Source organism: Neopsephotus bourkii, unplaced genomic scaffold (assembly GCF_033783945.1).
Source record: "Neopsephotus bourkii isolate Nb327-2 ecotype Australia unplaced genomic scaffold, CSIRO-AGI_Nbou_v1 NB_196, whole genome shotgun sequence".
Lineage (NCBI taxonomy): Eukaryota > Metazoa > Chordata > Aves > Psittaciformes > Psittacidae > Neopsephotus > Neopsephotus bourkii.
In genome coordinates this window covers 1059413-1077994 of record NW_026900709.1, presented here as the reverse complement: position 1 = coordinate 1077994, position 18582 = coordinate 1059413, and the positions used below count along the sequence as shown (strand labels likewise).

General features: G+C 39.7%; 2 protein-coding genes across 3 annotated transcripts in view; one reads left to right on the top strand and one right to left on the bottom strand.

The window, feature by feature from the left end:
* HIBCH (3-hydroxyisobutyryl-CoA hydrolase) overlaps positions 1–5918 on the top strand; it is a 42357-nt gene extending 36439 nt beyond the window's left edge. Inside the window, exon 14 of the mRNA XM_061376477.1 lies at positions 4759–5918. Coding sequence (XP_061232461.1) covers positions 4759–4874 — 116 coding nt within the window. The 3' untranslated portion in view covers positions 4875–5918. The remainder of the gene's footprint in view (positions 1–4758) is intronic.
* Positions 5919–11891: 5973 nt separating this feature from the next.
* On the bottom strand, positions 11892–17255 carry CUNH2orf88 (chromosome unknown C2orf88 homolog). 2 transcript variants are annotated; one of them, XM_061376170.1, is made up of 3 exons: positions 17158–17255; positions 16452–16542; positions 11892–12965 (listed from the first exon to the last, which is right to left on the bottom strand). In XM_061376170.1, the coding sequence occupies exon 3, from the start codon at positions 12813–12815 to the stop codon at positions 12552–12554; it is 264 nt and encodes an 87-aa protein (XP_061232154.1). In that variant the 5' UTR covers positions 12816–12965; positions 16452–16542; positions 17158–17255; the 3' UTR covers positions 11892–12551. The 2 variants fall into 2 exon arrangements, with proteins under 2 accessions (XP_061232154.1, XP_061232145.1); XM_061376161.1 differs by having other exon boundaries at positions 11892–12978; positions 16466–16542.
* Between the last annotated feature and the right edge of the window lie 1327 nt (positions 17256–18582).

The window sequence follows — 18582 nt, the reverse complement described above, 5'->3', positions numbered from 1 at the left end:
TTATTTTTTCCCAGAGTGTAACAGCCATGTTTTCTTTGTGTAATCTCAGTTTCCTAATGTTATTTATTCACCTGCTAATGCATGTGAAAGGTTTCACCAGTTCATTGGGAAATGTCAAATATATTTAATGCTAGCAGTAGTGAGTAGCTATGGGTAGCACTTGTGTGTCCAGATTTGGTGTTGCTACATAGCTGGTTCAGCCTGCTATAAGGTGGTGTAAGACTTGAAGAACATGGAAATTTGTTAGAACAGAGGTTACTCCTATGTCCAAAGTGTATCTATATAGAGGTGTCTTACTATCAAGATATAAATACGTAAACTTAAATATTTCAGCATTTTAAAGCATTGGTCAAGGTAGGTAAGGGTACAAGCAGAGCAGTGGCTCAGGAAGTTCATCTAGGGGACAGACTTAGATTTTGTCCTTGATTCTACTGCTGATTCACTATGCAGTTTGTCAAACCCAGTGTCACATCTGTTAGAAACTATTGTAATTATTTATGTACTGTACAGCAGGAGGTGAAACAATATGCAAATACTTCCTTTTCCTAGGAGCTTACAGTACAAGACATTTGGATGAGTAACACTTCGGGGTTGAGGGAATCTGACTTTGAATTCAAACTCAAGTATATATTATTACCTCCTTCTCATTTTTAAATATCTGTCTTGATAAAGTAGTTTAAAATACGCTTGAGTGATAGATATTAGTTTGAGTGTTCACTATTAGTAATACTGTATTAAAGCCTGTGGTGAGAGATGCAAAATTTGTTTGTAGAGCATGGAAAAGGTTTCTGATTTTAATCTTTAGTTCTTACTGGCGGAGAATGCTTCGAAGAATTTACTCCACTGCATGGTAAATTCTGTTGAATTCTGTTCTTATCAAATACTTTTGAGAAGTACATGGTTTTCATTGTTGATAATGGGGGCAAGCATATTTTACAAAGATTATTCCTAGGATGCATTCTAAATCACCATATAAGCTTTTGAAGTGACAAACTCAAAGTCTGAGAGTCAGATGAACACCAAGCCAAATTCTCACTTACAATGCCTAAGGTCATTAAACCATATGGTGATGAAGTTGAGGACAAAAGCAAATCACTTGTCAGTGTGACCAATAAATTACACAAACTGCTCATAAAGAAAGAAACTGCAAGAACATCAGTTAGGAAAGATTCTCTTTTACACAGGATGATGTAGCAAAGGCTCAACTATATCAGGAATTAAAAAACAACCCACCAACATACTGAATAATTTTTAATAGGAAGTAAGATTGTTAAGACTTCACTGGATCAACCAGTGAAAAAAAAAAGAAAATAATAAATAAAATACTAGCTTTTTATTTATTAAAGCATTATTTATCAAGCATTTAAGAGCCAGCTTTTGACTCTGTCCACAGAGGATCTAGCACAAAGTAAAGCTAAGATATAATAATCAGATTTTAGTTTTCAAAGGTTTTTTTTCGGCAGCCATAGGTCAGGTTCTAATAACAGCTTTTATTTGCTTCGAACTGTAATTTTAATAGGCATGTTAGGCAAATAGTTTGTTGAAAAGCTTTATAAACCTGTTTTGCCCTGAGATCAGAATTTCATTGTTCTTTCATCCAGTTTTCTTTCAGCCAGACTGAAAATAGGCTGGCAAGCAGTATTCCTCTCTGATACTTGTAATTTGGGCTACTAAAGGAAAGCCAAACCTTCTAAAGCATAAACTGTACAGATCATATTTCAGCAACATTTTTCCATATAATGGTAAATGTGGTCTTTGAACACTTTAGGTATCAATTTTTTGCTTTGATTTATAGAATAATACATAAATTAAGAAATGCATAGCTCTGCATAATTTCCAAGAACGTTGGTTTTCTATTCTTACTGCATAATTTGGGTACAAATTGGAGCACAAGAGGTTCCACTTAAACCTGAGAAGAAACTTCTTCTCAGTGAGGGTGACAGAACACTGGAACAGGCTGCACAGGGAGGTTGTGGAATCTCCTTCTTTGGAGACATTCAAAACCCGCCTGGACACGTTCCTGTGTAACCTTATCTAGGTGTTCCTGCTCCGGCAGGGGGATTGGACTAGATGATCTTTTGAGGTCCCTTCCAATCTCTAACATACTGTGATACTGTGATACTGTGATAAGCAAAGCAGTCTTTTTTTAGTGTCAGTGCTCAAACACATCCAGGTGGACTACAATCTCAGCAGCCTGAGGGGACAAAAATCTGCTAAATTAGCCTATTTGTGCAGGAATGTACAGTTCAAATGGAATTGTAAAGGCCTTCTACATATTGCTGATCCTGCAAAGATGTTATTTCTGTATGGCTTCTGCCCTCTCTCCTGCAGTGCTAGCAGCTGTCAGATGTAAGCCTAACCCTGGACACACAAACCCCCTGCAGTCTGTGAGCAGGTAGAGAGATTACATTGCAACTAGCAGAATTTTAGGTGCTTAGAAATATCAGCATTGTGACTGTGCTTAACCTGCCTTAGAAGTTTTCAGAATTTTTTCTGTTCTTGTAGTGATCGATCTCAAGCTGGAGAAACACAGAATATACAGTTGTTAATACAGAAAGGAAGTATTTTCAAGATACTAGTAGAAAACAAGTATTTTAACTCATGTAATATTAAAGACTTTATTGGAGAGAACATAATAAGCATTCACTTATCCACCAAACTGGCCACAAATCCAAACAGAAAGGTTGAGTACACAGCAGTGCTATAGAATGAAGAATTATCAACAATTCCTACTGTATTTCAGAGTTGAAGCTGTAGCAGTATACACATGGACTTTTATTCTTTTTTTTTTCCTTCTAAAGCATCTCTAGTCAGTATTGACTTTTGTGGATGACCACTGAGATTATTTTGGCCAGATTATAAACTTCAACTGAAGTTGAATAAAATCATTAGATAAGTCATACTCCAGTGGAATGAATATACTTGATTCAGGACAGTTACATATTTTGACCCAAAACAATCAATGGATTCACATCACAGTGTTTAACTTGTAAGATCATAACTTTTTACCAAGTTATCCAGGTGAGTGATCTAGTAAAATCACTCTTTTACAGCACATTTTTTTAAAAGAATTGCCCATATGGATTCTACTCCCTATAGAAGTACAGCTTTGATCTATATAGGGGTTTTCTTTCAAAAATTAGTTTTTATTTGTACTGAAGGAGTCCTTAGACCTCTATTTGCAGTTAAATGGATGCAGGGCTCTGATTCTCTTTTCACTTTGGAGGTGCATGATAAAGGGTTGTGATGCCTGTTTGTCTTCAGCTATATTCAGAAATATTAATTAATGCAGCTGATATTTGAATGGTATTTATTTTGTAGGCACTTTCCAAGTGTTGGTTATAGAGGGAAAAGTTAAAAAGACATTTTGAAATCACTTGGTTTTTTTTACCACAAACAGCCATAATGCCTGTCTTCTGATATGACACAGTCTTTAGGTAGGCATTCCTTCCATTAAATCCAACTCCTTTGTATACTTCACATCCTAGATGGTTTTAGTTTAGTCACCAAGCACAAAATCTGTTTAGAAAAACATGACAATTTACCAAACCCATCGGCTGTTATTCTTCAATATATCTAGGCTCTGTAAGTTATCTTCTGTCTGCATACCTTTATAGCCATCCTACTCTTCATCAGAAAAATCAACCAACCAGACAGACCCCCCCCTGTTCTCAGCACATTAAGTATTGAGAGGTGTTTCCTGCCCATCTTCCCTTGTATGCTGTGGGTGCTGTTGGTCAGGAGGTCTGCCAGGACACAGACAACCCCATCTCCAAATCAGTTGCTGATACCACCCATCTGAAGAGAATGTGTGTTGAGGAGTGATGTTGGGTGCATCCTAGAAAGCGGTAGTTACTATGGTTGTTCATTTTAAATTATAAATCATGTTTTTGAATAGCACCTCTGTGTGCTTTCTTGGAGCCAAAAAGGTGTTTGGAAGAATGCTCTGGAATTCCATTCATACTGATAATTTTTATACACAAATAAATTCTCTCTTTGTCTTACACTGTTCACTAATGCAGCTGTTCTTACTGACATGCCTTCAACATTCCTGCAGTACAAGGGATGCTTTTTATATTTTCTTGCTATACATGAAATTCATTCACTGATGATTTTGTCTTCAGTAATGTACTAGTACACATGTAAAGTACGCATACTAAGCTTATACAAATCTCCATAGTTAAATTTACATAGGTCTGCCGTATCTGTCAGTACTTACAAACAAATATTCTTGTATTTGTCCACAAAGATACTCTGCTTTACTCTTTCCTCATTAGTTATTTCATTATTAGTTTATATGATGTGTTTAAATTAGCTTTAGGCATTAAACACCTCCTTTGAGTCATTTCCTATAGCCTACAATCAGATTTTGCAGAGATGTGAAAGCCCTTATCCAAAATGAGAATTATGCATACTGTTTCCAGTTTCACATGAAAAAGCCTAAGTCAGGCAGGAGTAGTAGGTCTAACAGAAAGCACTAATTTGAGGTCTATTCTACCAAAGCTTGGGCTACTTCTGAAGTTACACACTTCCTTGTATCATCAGGTAACTCCCAGATACGTCTCCAGGCAGATCACAACTCAAGACTTTTTATTAAGTAGAAATATGTTTGTTACAAAAAAATCTGTCTTCTCGAGAACATACTGATTTTTCTTCCCTATGTATTCACTGTAGTTATCTGTCTGGATGCAATCTGAAGTCATCTTAATTACAGAAAGCTTACAAGTAACTTTTGTGTTTTTGTACTCCACCTGACAGTGCTGATTGACAGAGACCAGTCCCCTAGATGGAAGCCAGCTGCTCTAGAAGAAGTCAGTGATGAGTTTGTGGACAATTGTTTTAAGCCATTGGGAAGCAATGATCTCAAGCTATAAAGATCAAGCCTATTAATATCTGCTTAAATCTATGATATAAAAATTAATAGTAGTGTGATAAAATTTGGTAAGGCTCAGGTAGCCTGAGATTCATAAGTGATTTTTTGCGTTCAGGACCATTCTCTTTTGTTATGCTGCCATAATGGCAAATAATCTCTGGTTAATAAAGAGAAAAGGCAAACTGTTAGTTTTACTGCTTTATGTAATGATTAACATTTAATATTTTGCATCAGCTCTTAGTTTAGGAGGAACCTTTGGGGGACAGAGCAGACTTAAGAGATGACCCTAACAAGCAAGAAGTTAGAAGACCTTTTGTGTTCTTGGCTGTGTCATGGATCTGTTAAGTTTGGGTTGTGCCCCAGCTTATTACTTATACAATGAAAATAAAATACACATAAAGCTTTAAAACAGAGCTACAAAGGAAAATGCAGAGAAATCCATGGTATTAAGTAGTCTTTTAAATAAAGGGTCAGACTGACACATTATTAGTCTGAGAGAAATTGTTCTATTGATTTAACGCTTGGTCAGTATTCAGTTTTGCTATGTGATGTAGACATTGTTTCAAATGTCATAATATTGTCAGAGCCTACAGCACACTTCTGTTTGTTATAAGAAAGACCTTTAAAAAAAGATATTGAGTTGAACTGCACAATTAGTTTTTCAAGATTTAAAAAATAGCTAGCTTTTCCTGGTCTTACATGGGTGAAGAAATAACTCTCTCAGACCTTCCTCTGAACACTAAGCATTGATGTTAGTGATTGTCGAATGATTTTAGTGGTAGAGATCAGCCCAGCCCTAACACTGCAAATGCCTGGAGTTTATACCACTAGTCTGGGTTCCCATTTGCTTGTGCCCATGAACATCCAGTCTGCTGGGTGGAAAACCTGTGAAAAGTAAAGGGAATGCAGCAATATGTACTGAAGATCATGAACAGGGGAAAATATGAAATACCTGCTGTACATGGATTGTATAGATTTTTTTAAGACAACATATCCTAATGAATGTATTTGTTGGGATCAAAATTTAAATATAAGTCAAAAAACAGATTAAGATTGTTGTGTGTGCATTAAAGGTTGCTTGGTTCTGGTACTAATAATACTTGGTTATATGACATATGAGTATAATCTTTTGGGAGGGCAATATTAATTTTTCCATAGTGTTTGCAACAACACATAACTATTACTCTTTCTTCAACATTAAGACTGCATGGTTAATCAAATCATGTATCAGTATCTTTTCCTACTTGTTTCTACAGTTATAGACAGGTCACAAAACCAAATGTTGGCTTCTATGAAGGTGAACCACTGAGACTAAAGGAAGAAAACTTCTGTCCCAGTAATAATAACAAAAAAATTATGTCAGTAATCAGCACTGGAGAATCAAGAAGTCAGAGCTCAGCACTACTATTACAGAGTTTTCAACATTGGGCAGAGTTTATTATTGACAGTATGGGTATAGAATGGCTTAAGGCTCCTTCCTTCCTAGAAGCTGTTGCTTGGAAACAAAGCCTGGGAAATTCAGGCATCAGGGTGAACTACTAAAGTGACTTTCAGAGAACTAGAGGTGAGCAAAATGGAGAGCAAGATCATGAAAAAATGGCACCTTGATTAGTTACTAGATAAAACTGTCCAAATTTTACCTGCAAGTTAATCTTACCATGTATGTATTGGTTATGAGACAGTCCTTCAGCTTAGTTTCAAAAGTAGTTAGATTTCATTAATACATTTAGGATAATTCTGAAAATAAGACTTCAATTTCTACTTCATTCTGATCTGTAAGAAATTTAAGTCTTCCCTCCTTAGTTTTTGAAATTTTTGTATGCTTTATATTCTTAAACAGTCATAGAATCATAGAATAGTTAGGGTTGGAAACGACCTTAAGATCATCCAGTTCCAACCCCCCTGCCATGGGCAGGGACACCTCGCTCTAAACCATATTACCCAAGGCTCTGTCCAGCGTGGCCTTGAACACTGCCAGGGATGGAGCATTCACAACTTCCCTGGGCAACCCATTCCAGTGCCTCACCACCCTAACAGGAAAGAATTTCCTCCCTATATCCAATCTAAACTTCCCCTGTTTAAGTTTTAACCTGTTACCCCTTGTCCTGTCACTGCAGTCCCTAATGAGTCCATCCCCAGCATCCCTATAGGCCCCCTTCAGATACTGGAAGGCTGCTATGAGGTCTCCAGGCAGCCTTCTTTTCTCCAGGCTGAACAGTCCCAACTTTCTCAGCCTGTCTTCATACGGGAGGTGCTCCAGTCCCCTGATCATTCTCGTGGCCACCTCTGGACTTGTTCCAACAGATACATGTCCTTTTTATGTTGAGGACACCAGAACTGTACACAATACTCCAGGTGAGGTCTCACGAGAGCAGAATAAAGGGGCAGAATCACCTCCTTCAACCTGCTGGTCACACTCCTTCTGATGCAGCCCAGGATACGGTTGGCCTCTTGGGCTGTGAGTGCACATTGCTGGCTCATGTTCATTTTCTCAACAACCAACACCCCCAAGTCCTTCTCTGCAGGGCTGCTCTGACTCTCTTCTCTGCCCAGCCTGTAGCTGTCTGGGATTGCCCCGACCCAGGTGTAGGACCTTCCACTTGGCATGGTTAAACTTCATGAGGTTGGTATTGGCCACCTCACAAGCGTGTCGAGGTCCCTCTGGATGGCATTCCTTCCCTCCAGCGTATCAACCGAACCACACAGCTTGGTGTCATCGGCAAACTTGCTGAGGGTGCACTCAATCCCACTGTCCATGTCAGCAATGAAGATGTTAAACAAGATCGGTCCCAACACCGATCCCTGAGGGATACCACTCGTTACAGGTCTCCAGCTGGACATTGAGCCATTGACCACAACTCTCTGTGTGCGGCCATCCAGCCAGTTCTTTACCCATCCATCCACAAGAAAAGGTCCATCCATCAAACTGATGTGTCTCCAATTTAGAGACAAGGATGTTGTGTGGGACAGTGTCAAATGCTTTGCACAAGTCCAGGTAAATAACAGCAACTGCTCTACCCCTGTCCATCAGTTCTGTAGCCCCATCATAGAAGGCCACCAGATTGGTCAGGCAGGATTTCCCCTTAGTGAAGCCATGCTGGCTGTCACCAAGCACCTTGTTGTTTTTCATGTGCCTTAGCATGCCTTCCAGGAGAATCTGCTCCAAGATTTTTCCAGGCACAGAGGTGAGACTGACTGGTCTGTAATTCCCCGGGTCATCCATTTTCCCTTTCTTGATACTGGTGGTTATAATTCCCTTTTTCCAGTCGTCAGGAACTTCACCTGACTGCCATGATCTTTCAAATATGATGGCCAGCGGCTTAGCAACTTCATTTGCCAGCTCCTTCAGGATGTGTGGATGGATTTTATCAAGTCCCATGGACTTGTACTTATTCAGGTTCTTAAGATGGTCTTGAACCAGATCCTCTCCTACAGTGGGCCTAGGGTCTTCATTCTCACAGTCCCTGCATCTGCCTTCCAAGACTTGGGTGGTGCAGTCAGAGCCTTTGCCAGTGAAGATCGGGGCAAAGAAATCATTCAGAACCTCAGCCTTCTCCAAATCCTGTGTAGCCAGTTCTCCCGATAGCTTCCTGAGGGCGCCTGTGTTGTCCCCAGTCTGTCTTTTATTCGCTACGTACCTATAGAATCCCTTCCTGTTATCCTTAATATCCCTATCCAAGTTTAATTCTAACTGGGCCTTAGCTTTCCTAACCTGGTCCCTAGCTTCCTGGACAACATCCCTGTACTCTTCCCAGGTCGCCTGTCCTTGCTGCCACCTTTTATAAGCCTCTTTTTTCCTTTGAATTTTCCTCAGCAGCTCCTTATCCATCCAAGGAGGTGGTTATTTTTATTTTATATTTGTTCATTCCATTATTTTTATACAAAAGGAGCAATCTTCAGAAACTATTTAATGAAAAACATGGTAATTTTCAGGCAGTAGGGATCATGCCTTCTCTGACTGAAAAGGACTTAAGGTGCTTTAGCAAGAGTACTTCTGAATCAATAAACTTTGATTTGCATGGTCAGTTGCCTCCAAAATTTATGCGAACATAAATTATCCCAGACTCATGGTAGCAAGATCCTGTCCAATCTGTGCATTTCTATGAAATAAAAGTCGTACAAACAGATGGTAAGTTCAATTTTATTTGGTCCACAAGAAAATATTTTCCACAAAAGATACTGTAAAAAATAGATTGTACTGTGTTTTATTTGGGATTACTGATGTGTCTTAGTCCAGAAATGTCAATTTTATGAAGTTGTGCTGTAGTTAATATGTTTTGAATTATTATTAGAATATCAAGTCAGTCACATTGTATCTATACAGACTACATTTATGTTTCCTGGAGAAAATATAAAGCAAGCGTATTTTTAACTCCTAAATAGAAGTAAATGGTTTTGTGGAGTATGCCAGTCCCATACTGGAGTGCCTTTATTACACAAAATCAAGTCAAAGAATCAGTGGCAAATTAGCTGGAAAGCCACTGCAAGTGGCACAGTTGAGGGTAATCTAATAAGATATGTAATTTTATTTAGGTAAAGCCATCTTGATTTTTATTATACATTAGTATTGTGCCCATTAGAAACACAGTGTAATTCTGGATAGAAGTCTCCTTCAATTCCTCACCAGACTGTAGTATTGAGCAGCTTTTATTTATGTTTTTATTTTATTAAGGGTATGTGCATTATTTATTAAGGACAGTTTCTTCTAAAAGGGATTATTTTCCTGGTGAGAAGTTGTCTCCCTCTTGTTTGTAAGCTTGTTTGCCTTCCGTTTGCTTCATGCTTTCCCTGAAGTTCCAGTGTCCTAGAAAGCATCACAAAGCAGCTGGCATTGCACTTCAGGCCATATTGAAGCTGCTGTAGTCTTCCAGCATTAATGAGAGAAGACAAGCTTTGTGGTTGCAGGTAGGTAACTGGTTGGACAGTGGGTGATCCGCTTACTATCATGTTATGATGACTTTCTGAGGAAGCAGCGAACGTGTTCCACACAGCAAGTACTCCAAATGGAGTCACACTGTGAAGCATGTTTAATTATACCTAAGTGACCTTCTCCTCTGGGGAAATTTTGAGTATTTATCCGCATGGATGCCATGATATAACTTTAGACTATTATATCTTATTTTATAATTCTGCCTGCTGTTGGACCATGCAGCGGCAGCCTGCCAATGGAGAAGCTGGTTTCAAAAGCACATCTGATATTCTGACTCCCAGAAGAGTGTCAGATGCTAAGGTTACATCCAGAGAAAGGATTTGAGACATTGCAACACCTAACTCGCCCTGACAGCCACCAAGGTTACTTGTACAAGGGTCAAGACAGATCTACCTAAATGCACTCTTAAAGTGAGTGCAGCAGTTTTGTATCCATCTGCTAGTCACCTATCTGGCAAATAATGTCTCTGGAGCTTTTGGGAGGGTTTCTTCCCTCCCGCCTTGTTTTCGTGGGGGTTGGGGCAGGAGGATATGTTTGTCTTTTTTTGCTTTGGGGTGTCTTTGCTATTTTTTTCTTTAATCACTGTCTTTGACAGTGTTAATATCTTTAAGTAAAGACTAACGTTACAGAAAGGTTCACTTTTTTTTTGTAATAAAACTTTATTTTAGCTATAATATGAATAGGAATCTTTTTTAATACTGTGGTTAACCAAGATCAAATTAATATATGTGCTGATCTGATCATCCTAGTATATAGCATGGACGTTTCTTTGGACTGAGCAAATGTAGGGTATGGTCTAATATTTTACATGCTTTAGAACTTCAAGGTACATCACTTTTGGCAGTAGAATTTAAGTGGGCCTTGGTCCCACTTTACATATGGCTTTAAAGATTCATTACTTCAAAGAAGAAAACAATGCAACATAAGCAGATTTTGTTCCCCTTCTTTTCAGCAAAAGCCTGAGTCTTAATAGCAGAGTCTAGTCTGGTCACTGTGAACTAATACAGTCTTGTGCTGTGTTACAAAGAACCATTTTTCACCCTTTACTCTTGATAAAACCACTTTCCCATACAGGTGGATTTAAAGAAACTAAGTTTGTGTGGCAGAGTTTTCAAAACAGCTCAAATCATAGCTTATTCTCAGACTTAAGGCAGGCTACAGGTAACAACTTACATGGTCCTCTTTCTGCTTGCTTCCCTCTGCCTGAAAAATCCTGCTTTATATAATTTACTAGAACTATGTGTATGTTTTAAAAATAGTAACAGTTTTTGCCAGTATGGAAAGCATTTTTCTGTAAGACAAAAACATAAAATGGAAAACAGTTTGATCTAGGAAAAAAAACCAAACCTACGTCTTTTAAATTGGCCATAACAGAAAAAGGAACAAACTGGTGCTAAACCCCAAGCTTTTACAAGGCATTCACTTTGTATAAAATGTCAGCAAAATTGTAGCTTTAAGATGACAGTGATTAACACCTCCCTTTTTTCATATCTCAAATGTTAGTTACAAGTACTGTAGGACAGGCTGCAAGTCCTGGAGAAGCAGGGTACGGAGTCTGGAGGCAGGCTATATAAAATTGGTAAAGAATTGAGTCCCTTAAGCTTTGGGCCTAAGGCTTATTTGCAGATTCAGTGCACTGCTCAGGCTTTGGGTTTCTGTAGCTTGTATTTGCATCACCATGTGCAGTTTTTACCACTGGGTCAGGATGAGCCTACAGAAGCTGAAGGAAGGTACTGTGCCGAGGGCATTACCTTTGTGTGAAATTTTAGTGTAAATCAGCCATAGGTCCTATGAAACATACAGTCCTAAAATACTGTCACACTGTCGAAGGTTCATTTCACTAGTTTGCATCAGTAGTTTTTGCACACCTATGTGGGTTACAGTAAAAAACTAAAACCAATCCCCCCTAAAAAACAGCACCCGAACATAAAAACAAAACCAAACCAAAAATCCAAACAGCTTTGGTCTGAACACAGTGATCAGATGTCATTAAACTACCTTACTGTAGGATTTTAGAGAATAGCCTTCATGCATTTACAGAAGCCACAGCATCTGTTAATTATAATGCACTGTTTGTCAACACAGTCCTGTACCTCACTGTTTCACTTAAGAACGGAAGTTCATTAGTATCATAATCCATATGGGTCCCTGAATACTGCTGGGGTTTATACAGTGCTTCTCATCACCTTCATTATTTTGTGGTTTACAGATTTAGCCAGGTCAAAGAATCAAGGTAAAATCTATGACAGCAGTTACCTTTGCTACATGCAGACCTTGGTTTCACTTCAGCAAAATGCAGATAAATTTACCAAGCATGGAGAGTTCCTCTCTTTTCACCTACAACCAGGCCACTGATTTTTTTTGCAATACATAAAAATAATCCACACTTTGTTGTCAAGCATCTTTGGGGCCTCTGAGGCAGTGCTTGTACAGCTGCAGGGCAGCCACATTCCTCTCATCCTTTTAACACTATCTCTGATCACATTCGACACATATAAAGACAGAACATACTCAACATACGGCTGATGACAAATGACACTTTCTTAATAGATTGTACTGTAATCCAATTAATTTCTTAGCAATATAGATGAAAAGGCAATTTTTTTTTCACCTCTTCTTGCAAACACATTCATATAGTGGCATTATGCTCAAATCACAGCTGATTTTACTTTATTTTCACTAGTACCAAATACAAACTGCTTCACAGACAGGACACGCATGGTGAAGACAGTTCTTGTCAGTCAGGGCTCAGGGCACATCACTTTCAATAAAAGGGATGTCGCTGTATTTGCTTTCAGTCACTGCCCACTGTTTTACTGCCTGATCAAGGATCTCACGGGAGAGACGGTGTGCATAGTCTAGCACTATAGTGCTTGATGGAGCTTTCTCATCCACCTTCACTGCTATCAGTGATGATTTCTCTCCAGTGCATCCTTCATTACCTTCCCTGATCTGTTCATCCTGGATAGCATTTGAACCTTGAAAGGCAGCCTTGGATTTGATGCATCCCATGGTACATTTGAAAATGCAGCTGCAAAATTCAGTTCAATAGCATGTTTTGATAACCTGGAAAAGGTGCCCTTGTTCAGTGCAGTGTTGCTGCTTCTTGCCAGTGGTTCCAGTTGTTTTCAAAGAGCAGAATGTCTTCTTTTGTACTGCTTACTTCTGAAGAAATCTGTCAAAACACTGTTTCATATAAGCACAATAAATAGTCTACCATTCCCAGTGAGCTCAGAGGAAAGATAAATTCAGTACAGATGCTTGTAGAAACAACTTTAATAAATGTTTGCATGGTGTGTGAAAAATGTTTTTATCAGTAACATACATCTATCAGAAATAGGCAAAGCTTGACCTGAATTCAAACTGCCTTTGCATGCAGTTCCCAGTACATGATGTAAGCCATCTAGGAATGCAAAGGTCTTGGGGAAAACAGTAAGAATAATCATTTCTTTCCAACTGACAATGCAGTGCTCTTTTCCTGAATCTGTCAACAAATACTGTTTAACTGCAGTGACTGCTGCTGCTAAAGAAAATAAACCCCCAAAACACCCCAAGAGGCACGACACAACCACCACTGCACAAGAGCCTTGTGTCATGGCTGTTGTATGCCTTTTGGGCAGGAGTGACACTAATTCCCAGTGTCATTCTGCTGTTGCTCAAGGAGGCTTGAACACATATTCATGAGAAACAAGAGCTGTTTTTCTTTCTTTTCCCTTGAGAGGTCAGGGAAAGCAGCAGCACACTGCTGTGTTCAAGGCAGTTCTTACAGAGCTGGAGCACCATTCTTGCTAAAGCAGGACAGCTGCACATCTAGAGGAGGGAGAGTGGTGAATGCAACACCTGACAGGGTCCTTTTGTTAAACTCTTCAAGAATCACAGTTGTTCAGCCCCGAACTCTGGTGTATGGTTTTTTGTTTATTAGCCTTCAAGGCTGTTTCTCAGTACAGACAAAGCAGAATCTCATGATATGCTTGACTTCGCTTGGCATGAGCTTACCCACTTATCGGAGTTAACAGACTGCCAGCCAAAATAAAGACTCTGCACAGAAACCAACTGTTCCCTACAGCTTCACCCGATGACGCTGTACTAAGGTCAGCCAAAGTTAAAGAGTTTTTTGTAAATAGCCTTTGAAAACATAATCATGACAAAGATGTTAAGCCTTATTTATTTGCTTTATACACTGGGGGAAACAGGGACTCCAACCCAGTAACCTGATCAGAAGCAAATATTTGCAGAGGATATCAATCCCATTTGCAGGCAAACAGTGCTTCACAGGTAGGACGGAATTCCCCACCCTAGCAGCTGACCCATGAGGACCAGGTTCATGGTCACAAGCATCACTAAAAACATCATTACCTGTTTAGGAAACAGTTTGTAGGACTCAAGTGCCAGTACTTGGAAGTGGTGGTTGGTGTTTCTGGCAGAAAGAGCTGAAGGGCTTCTGAAACCACAAAGTACATACAGATGTTTTCACACCTTTAGCTTTGTGTCAGAACACTGCAGCATTTTAGAGAAGTGTTTATAAATCCCTCTAATAAAATTTAGTAAGGTGGTTTTTTTTTTCCTGGAGCATGTGCCAGTGTATTTCAGAGCAGGCAGCAGAGTGAACAAGCCTGTAACATAAACCCTGCTGGGAGCATTTGTAGTTTTACCCAATACAGAGGAGAACTAAGCTATCAGACAGATTTTTATTGTAATAACTTGTTATTAAATGAGTAAAAGGCTGGATTTCCCTTCACCGCACAAGAAACTATACTGATCCCTGTAGAGGTTTATTAAAAAACCCCATGAGCTTCATACCCATGTCTATTAACTGATGAAGCTTAAAATGCTTTCAGAACATGCTTATAGACCAGAGGCCAAGGACATGTCTGAAAGCAATTCAGACGTCTGAATAATTCAGACCTTTCTAATAGTAGTATCTTGTGCATGTCTAATTTCAATATTTATCATTAATAAAATATTAATAAAAATAATTTCCACTGGCTTTTCTGAACAAATACATAGCTCAAAGTATCTGACATGGCAAAGAATTGCTAACAGCATCTATAACCCAGCATAGCTAATACCTGAACACGGCAGTCTTTACCCAGCCAAGGTAATACGCAAGCTTTGTGGGAGGTATACATCATATCTATATACCTCCCTCTCACTACTACTAGTAGCATTAGAAGTTTTCGATTTGGTATCATTTCCTCCTTAGGCTAAGCCAGAATTGTAAATACCATAAATTTAAGCCTCATATTCCCCAACCATAAAACTGTAGCTCTATGCCACAGTTGATAAAGTATTTCATTAGATTTTCATGCCTGATATTTTACTTAATGACAATTCAGATTTGATTTCTAATCTAAGTTTGGACCCATATTCTTTTAGATGTTACTCCTTTTTTTGTGTGTGTGTGTTTCTAAAAGGAGGTGTGTTAAATGGCAGCCAGTTTTAGTTAGTATTTTATCATTGGTTTAAGATGTTTCCATCCTAAAATTGGAGATTTCCTTTCCTCTTTTGTGAGGGGACACCAGCAGGTGAATTAGTGTCCAGCAGAAAGAAGGAGGGAATAAGGTAAACATTTCCTAAAGCAGGTAGGAAGAAAATCATCTTCAGCATCTTCATCTGCAGGATTTACCTCTGTTCCCACCTTCTTACCTCTGCCTTTTCATCTGGGCTAAATCAAGTATCTGTGTGACTGCCCTGCACATTGAAGGGGCAGGCTATAACGCTTCTAGATAGCAAGACATCCAAGACAACTAAATTGTTCCGAATTGATTACTAGTTGAGCTTAAAAGCAAAGTTATTGACCTTATTTTAAATGCTCGACTGTTGCTCACTTCATTATTTATGGAGTGCGGTACTTTCCCAGTCACTGCAATAAGTTTTATAGTTTCCTCATTCTACTTGGGTTAATAATTGTGGGCACATGAATGATCGCAAATGAAGCTGCCCTCAATCTTCTGACTGCTTGCCTGTTTTTCTGACAACCACTGCTTGCACGTATGTGGTATAGTGCTGTTAAAACACTCTCCACCTAACTCATCTCCAGAGTGGGACTTCAGTATCTCCGGTTTTCCTCACAATGCTCACCCCCTCGGGGAGCAGCAGGGAGGATACTCATTTTACTCCCAGCACGATGTTTCATTCAGTAACTGCACACGAGTCTGTTTTAATGCCCAAGCTCTGATCTGTTGCCAGATTTGTCTCAGAAACCACTGCATAGATGGTTTGAGGCTCAGGCCAAAACCTCTGCAGACACAGTCCCTCATGTGACAAGTTGCGTGCTTAGCTGGAGGCAGAGGTTAGGGAGCTGCAATCTGCTCTGCTACACTGTCAGCCAGGAGTTAGAGCAGCACCATCACAAACCAAGACCAATTTTACAGTAACCAAAATGCTGATTTAACTAATCTGGGTAATACAGGTTCCTCATTGTGCTCAATTTCAGGGGACATGTAGTAAATATGCTTTTAAATAAATACCTCATTAAACTTCAATACTATAAACTGTGTATTATTTTAAGAGTCCTGAAAACAATCGATTCCCTTCCATACACCTGGAATTGGAAGTTCAGGTGTTGCTTCACCTGTGACGTTATTTACTGCACACGTGCCCTGTAGTAATACAAGGAGAGAGAAAACACTGAGGGAGCCATACCACATAGCTGAACTCACCTTGCATGAGAGGGCTAAGCAGTCTCTTTGCCAGCCTGGCTAGGTGTTTCCTGACAAGGTAAGTTCATTTCTAAATACTGAAGGAAACAAAACAGTGGTAAAAGGATGCCTGCAATTCACTATTATACAATATAAATTACATTTAAAAAGCATTAATAGCATAATTGCAGTTTCATTTAGACAAATAAGACTTTTTAAGGTATTAAAATCATTAGTAAGAAATAATTACAAAAGGATAAACGTGAGCTACCCAAAAATAAGTTTCACCCTCCTCTCTGGAGTACATCTTCACATGATGAAGACAGGCATGAAGAGCAAGACTTCTGCTGTTATACAACATCTCTAGCTACTGCAGGCAAGGAAGTTCCTGCTACCATTTAAAAAGCTTCATGCGTAAGACCTTTGAAAAAAAAATCTCCTTGAAGTTCAATGCTATACTGCAAGGAACTGCTTTCTGTAACACTTTCTGCTACAGCTGTCATTGGATTAACAAATAAGTCATACTTTTCAAAATAGCTTAGTGCAGCTTTGCCCAACTGAACACAGTGAGCAGTTTCTGCTGTGACAGAGCCAGGCTCCTCAGTTTCCAAACCTTTAGGTTCAAATATGGACTCTGTGCAGCCCTCCTCCAGCCAGGGAGGCTTTTAGTTTTAATCTCGGTATCCACAAGAGAAGCTCAGTGTGCTACTTACCAAAACCACATCTGCTTTTAACAAGTTGTCCCACTTGTCCTCAGCATGGCACAGACAGCTTCACAGCTGGGACTGCAAACGGAACCAATAAATGAAAGTTAGCACTAGGGGATGTGTCAAAGTTAAGTATTATCACAAGGTTAGATGAAATCCATAGTGCTGTCCTTGCAGAAGTCTGCCTGCTTGCTCACCCACAGGATTTGACTTTGACAAAGGTGATGATACAGCACTTCAGAAATTAGATTGAATGGTAGGCTGCAACAATTTATATACAGCACCTAATCCCATCGTACAGGGGGCTGGTGCTTGGGCAAGTGCCTCCCATCCTATTTGCCTCCATCGTCCACAAGTCCAGTTAAGGACAGTTTCAGTGTGGATATAGAAAGGGTCATATGCCAGCATGTGGAGTGCCCCATCTTCTGCCAAAGCTTAAAAGTTCCTGTTTTCCCTTCTCCCTCTCAGAGCTTCTGCTGAGACCTGGACCTTTATCATCCAAGTGCATAGGGAGAGTTTTCAGATAATCATAGTGTTGTCGTTATCATGAAAACAATAAACATTACTCTTTGTAACAAAAACACTCAAGCTTGAGGCAAGTGATGCAGCTGAGGTAGCAGCAGAGGTAAACCAAACGGCATCCAGGCATCCAGACCTCTGAACTGCATCTAATTGCATTACTTACATCCTCCATGCAATAATGGAGAGAAAAAGAAATCCGGAACATCTTACATCTGCCTTTCCTCTCCCTAACAAGGCGGGATGCTGTTCAGGAGGATACATGATATTGTGCCTCTGGGTGCTCTGCAGTTTTAAACAGAGCACCAGCACACAGACGTTAGAGGAATGAATCATTAGTGCACAGCATCACCTCTGTCGCTCAGGCTCCTGTGCAGAACAGCCCAGGCAGGGCCTCTCAGAGCAATCTGACCCACCACTTTTAATGTCTGCCTCTCCTTCACATCCAGTTTTCTGCAAAGCCAACAGAGGCAGCACACTGTAGTAACATTTATTATAAAGGTTCCTTCTCATGATAGGGAACGGAGGTTTTAAGAAGCTGGAGTTATTTTAAGACAAGCATGATTCCCAAGATCCAGCTACCTCAGGCAATCACTGATTTACCTAAATACCCTGAAACAACTTGGGCAACAAAGAGCAAAAATGGAGCCCTCATTCCTCGCAGAGCCATCCTCTCCCTCGTGTTGCTTACTGCCAGCAAGAGATAAGAGCTACAGATTGGAAAGGGCTGGATGCAGGAACAGCAAACAACTGCTGTGCAGGATTAGTGTGTCAGTGTGAGTCTTCTGGCTATCTGACTCAGGGCACGTGCTGGAATTCCAAGGGTCCCTCCACCCCCCATGGCCAGAATTGATAAAAACTTTTGCAGGCTTCTAAGCCAGTTTATTGTAACTGAATGGGGAAACAGCATCA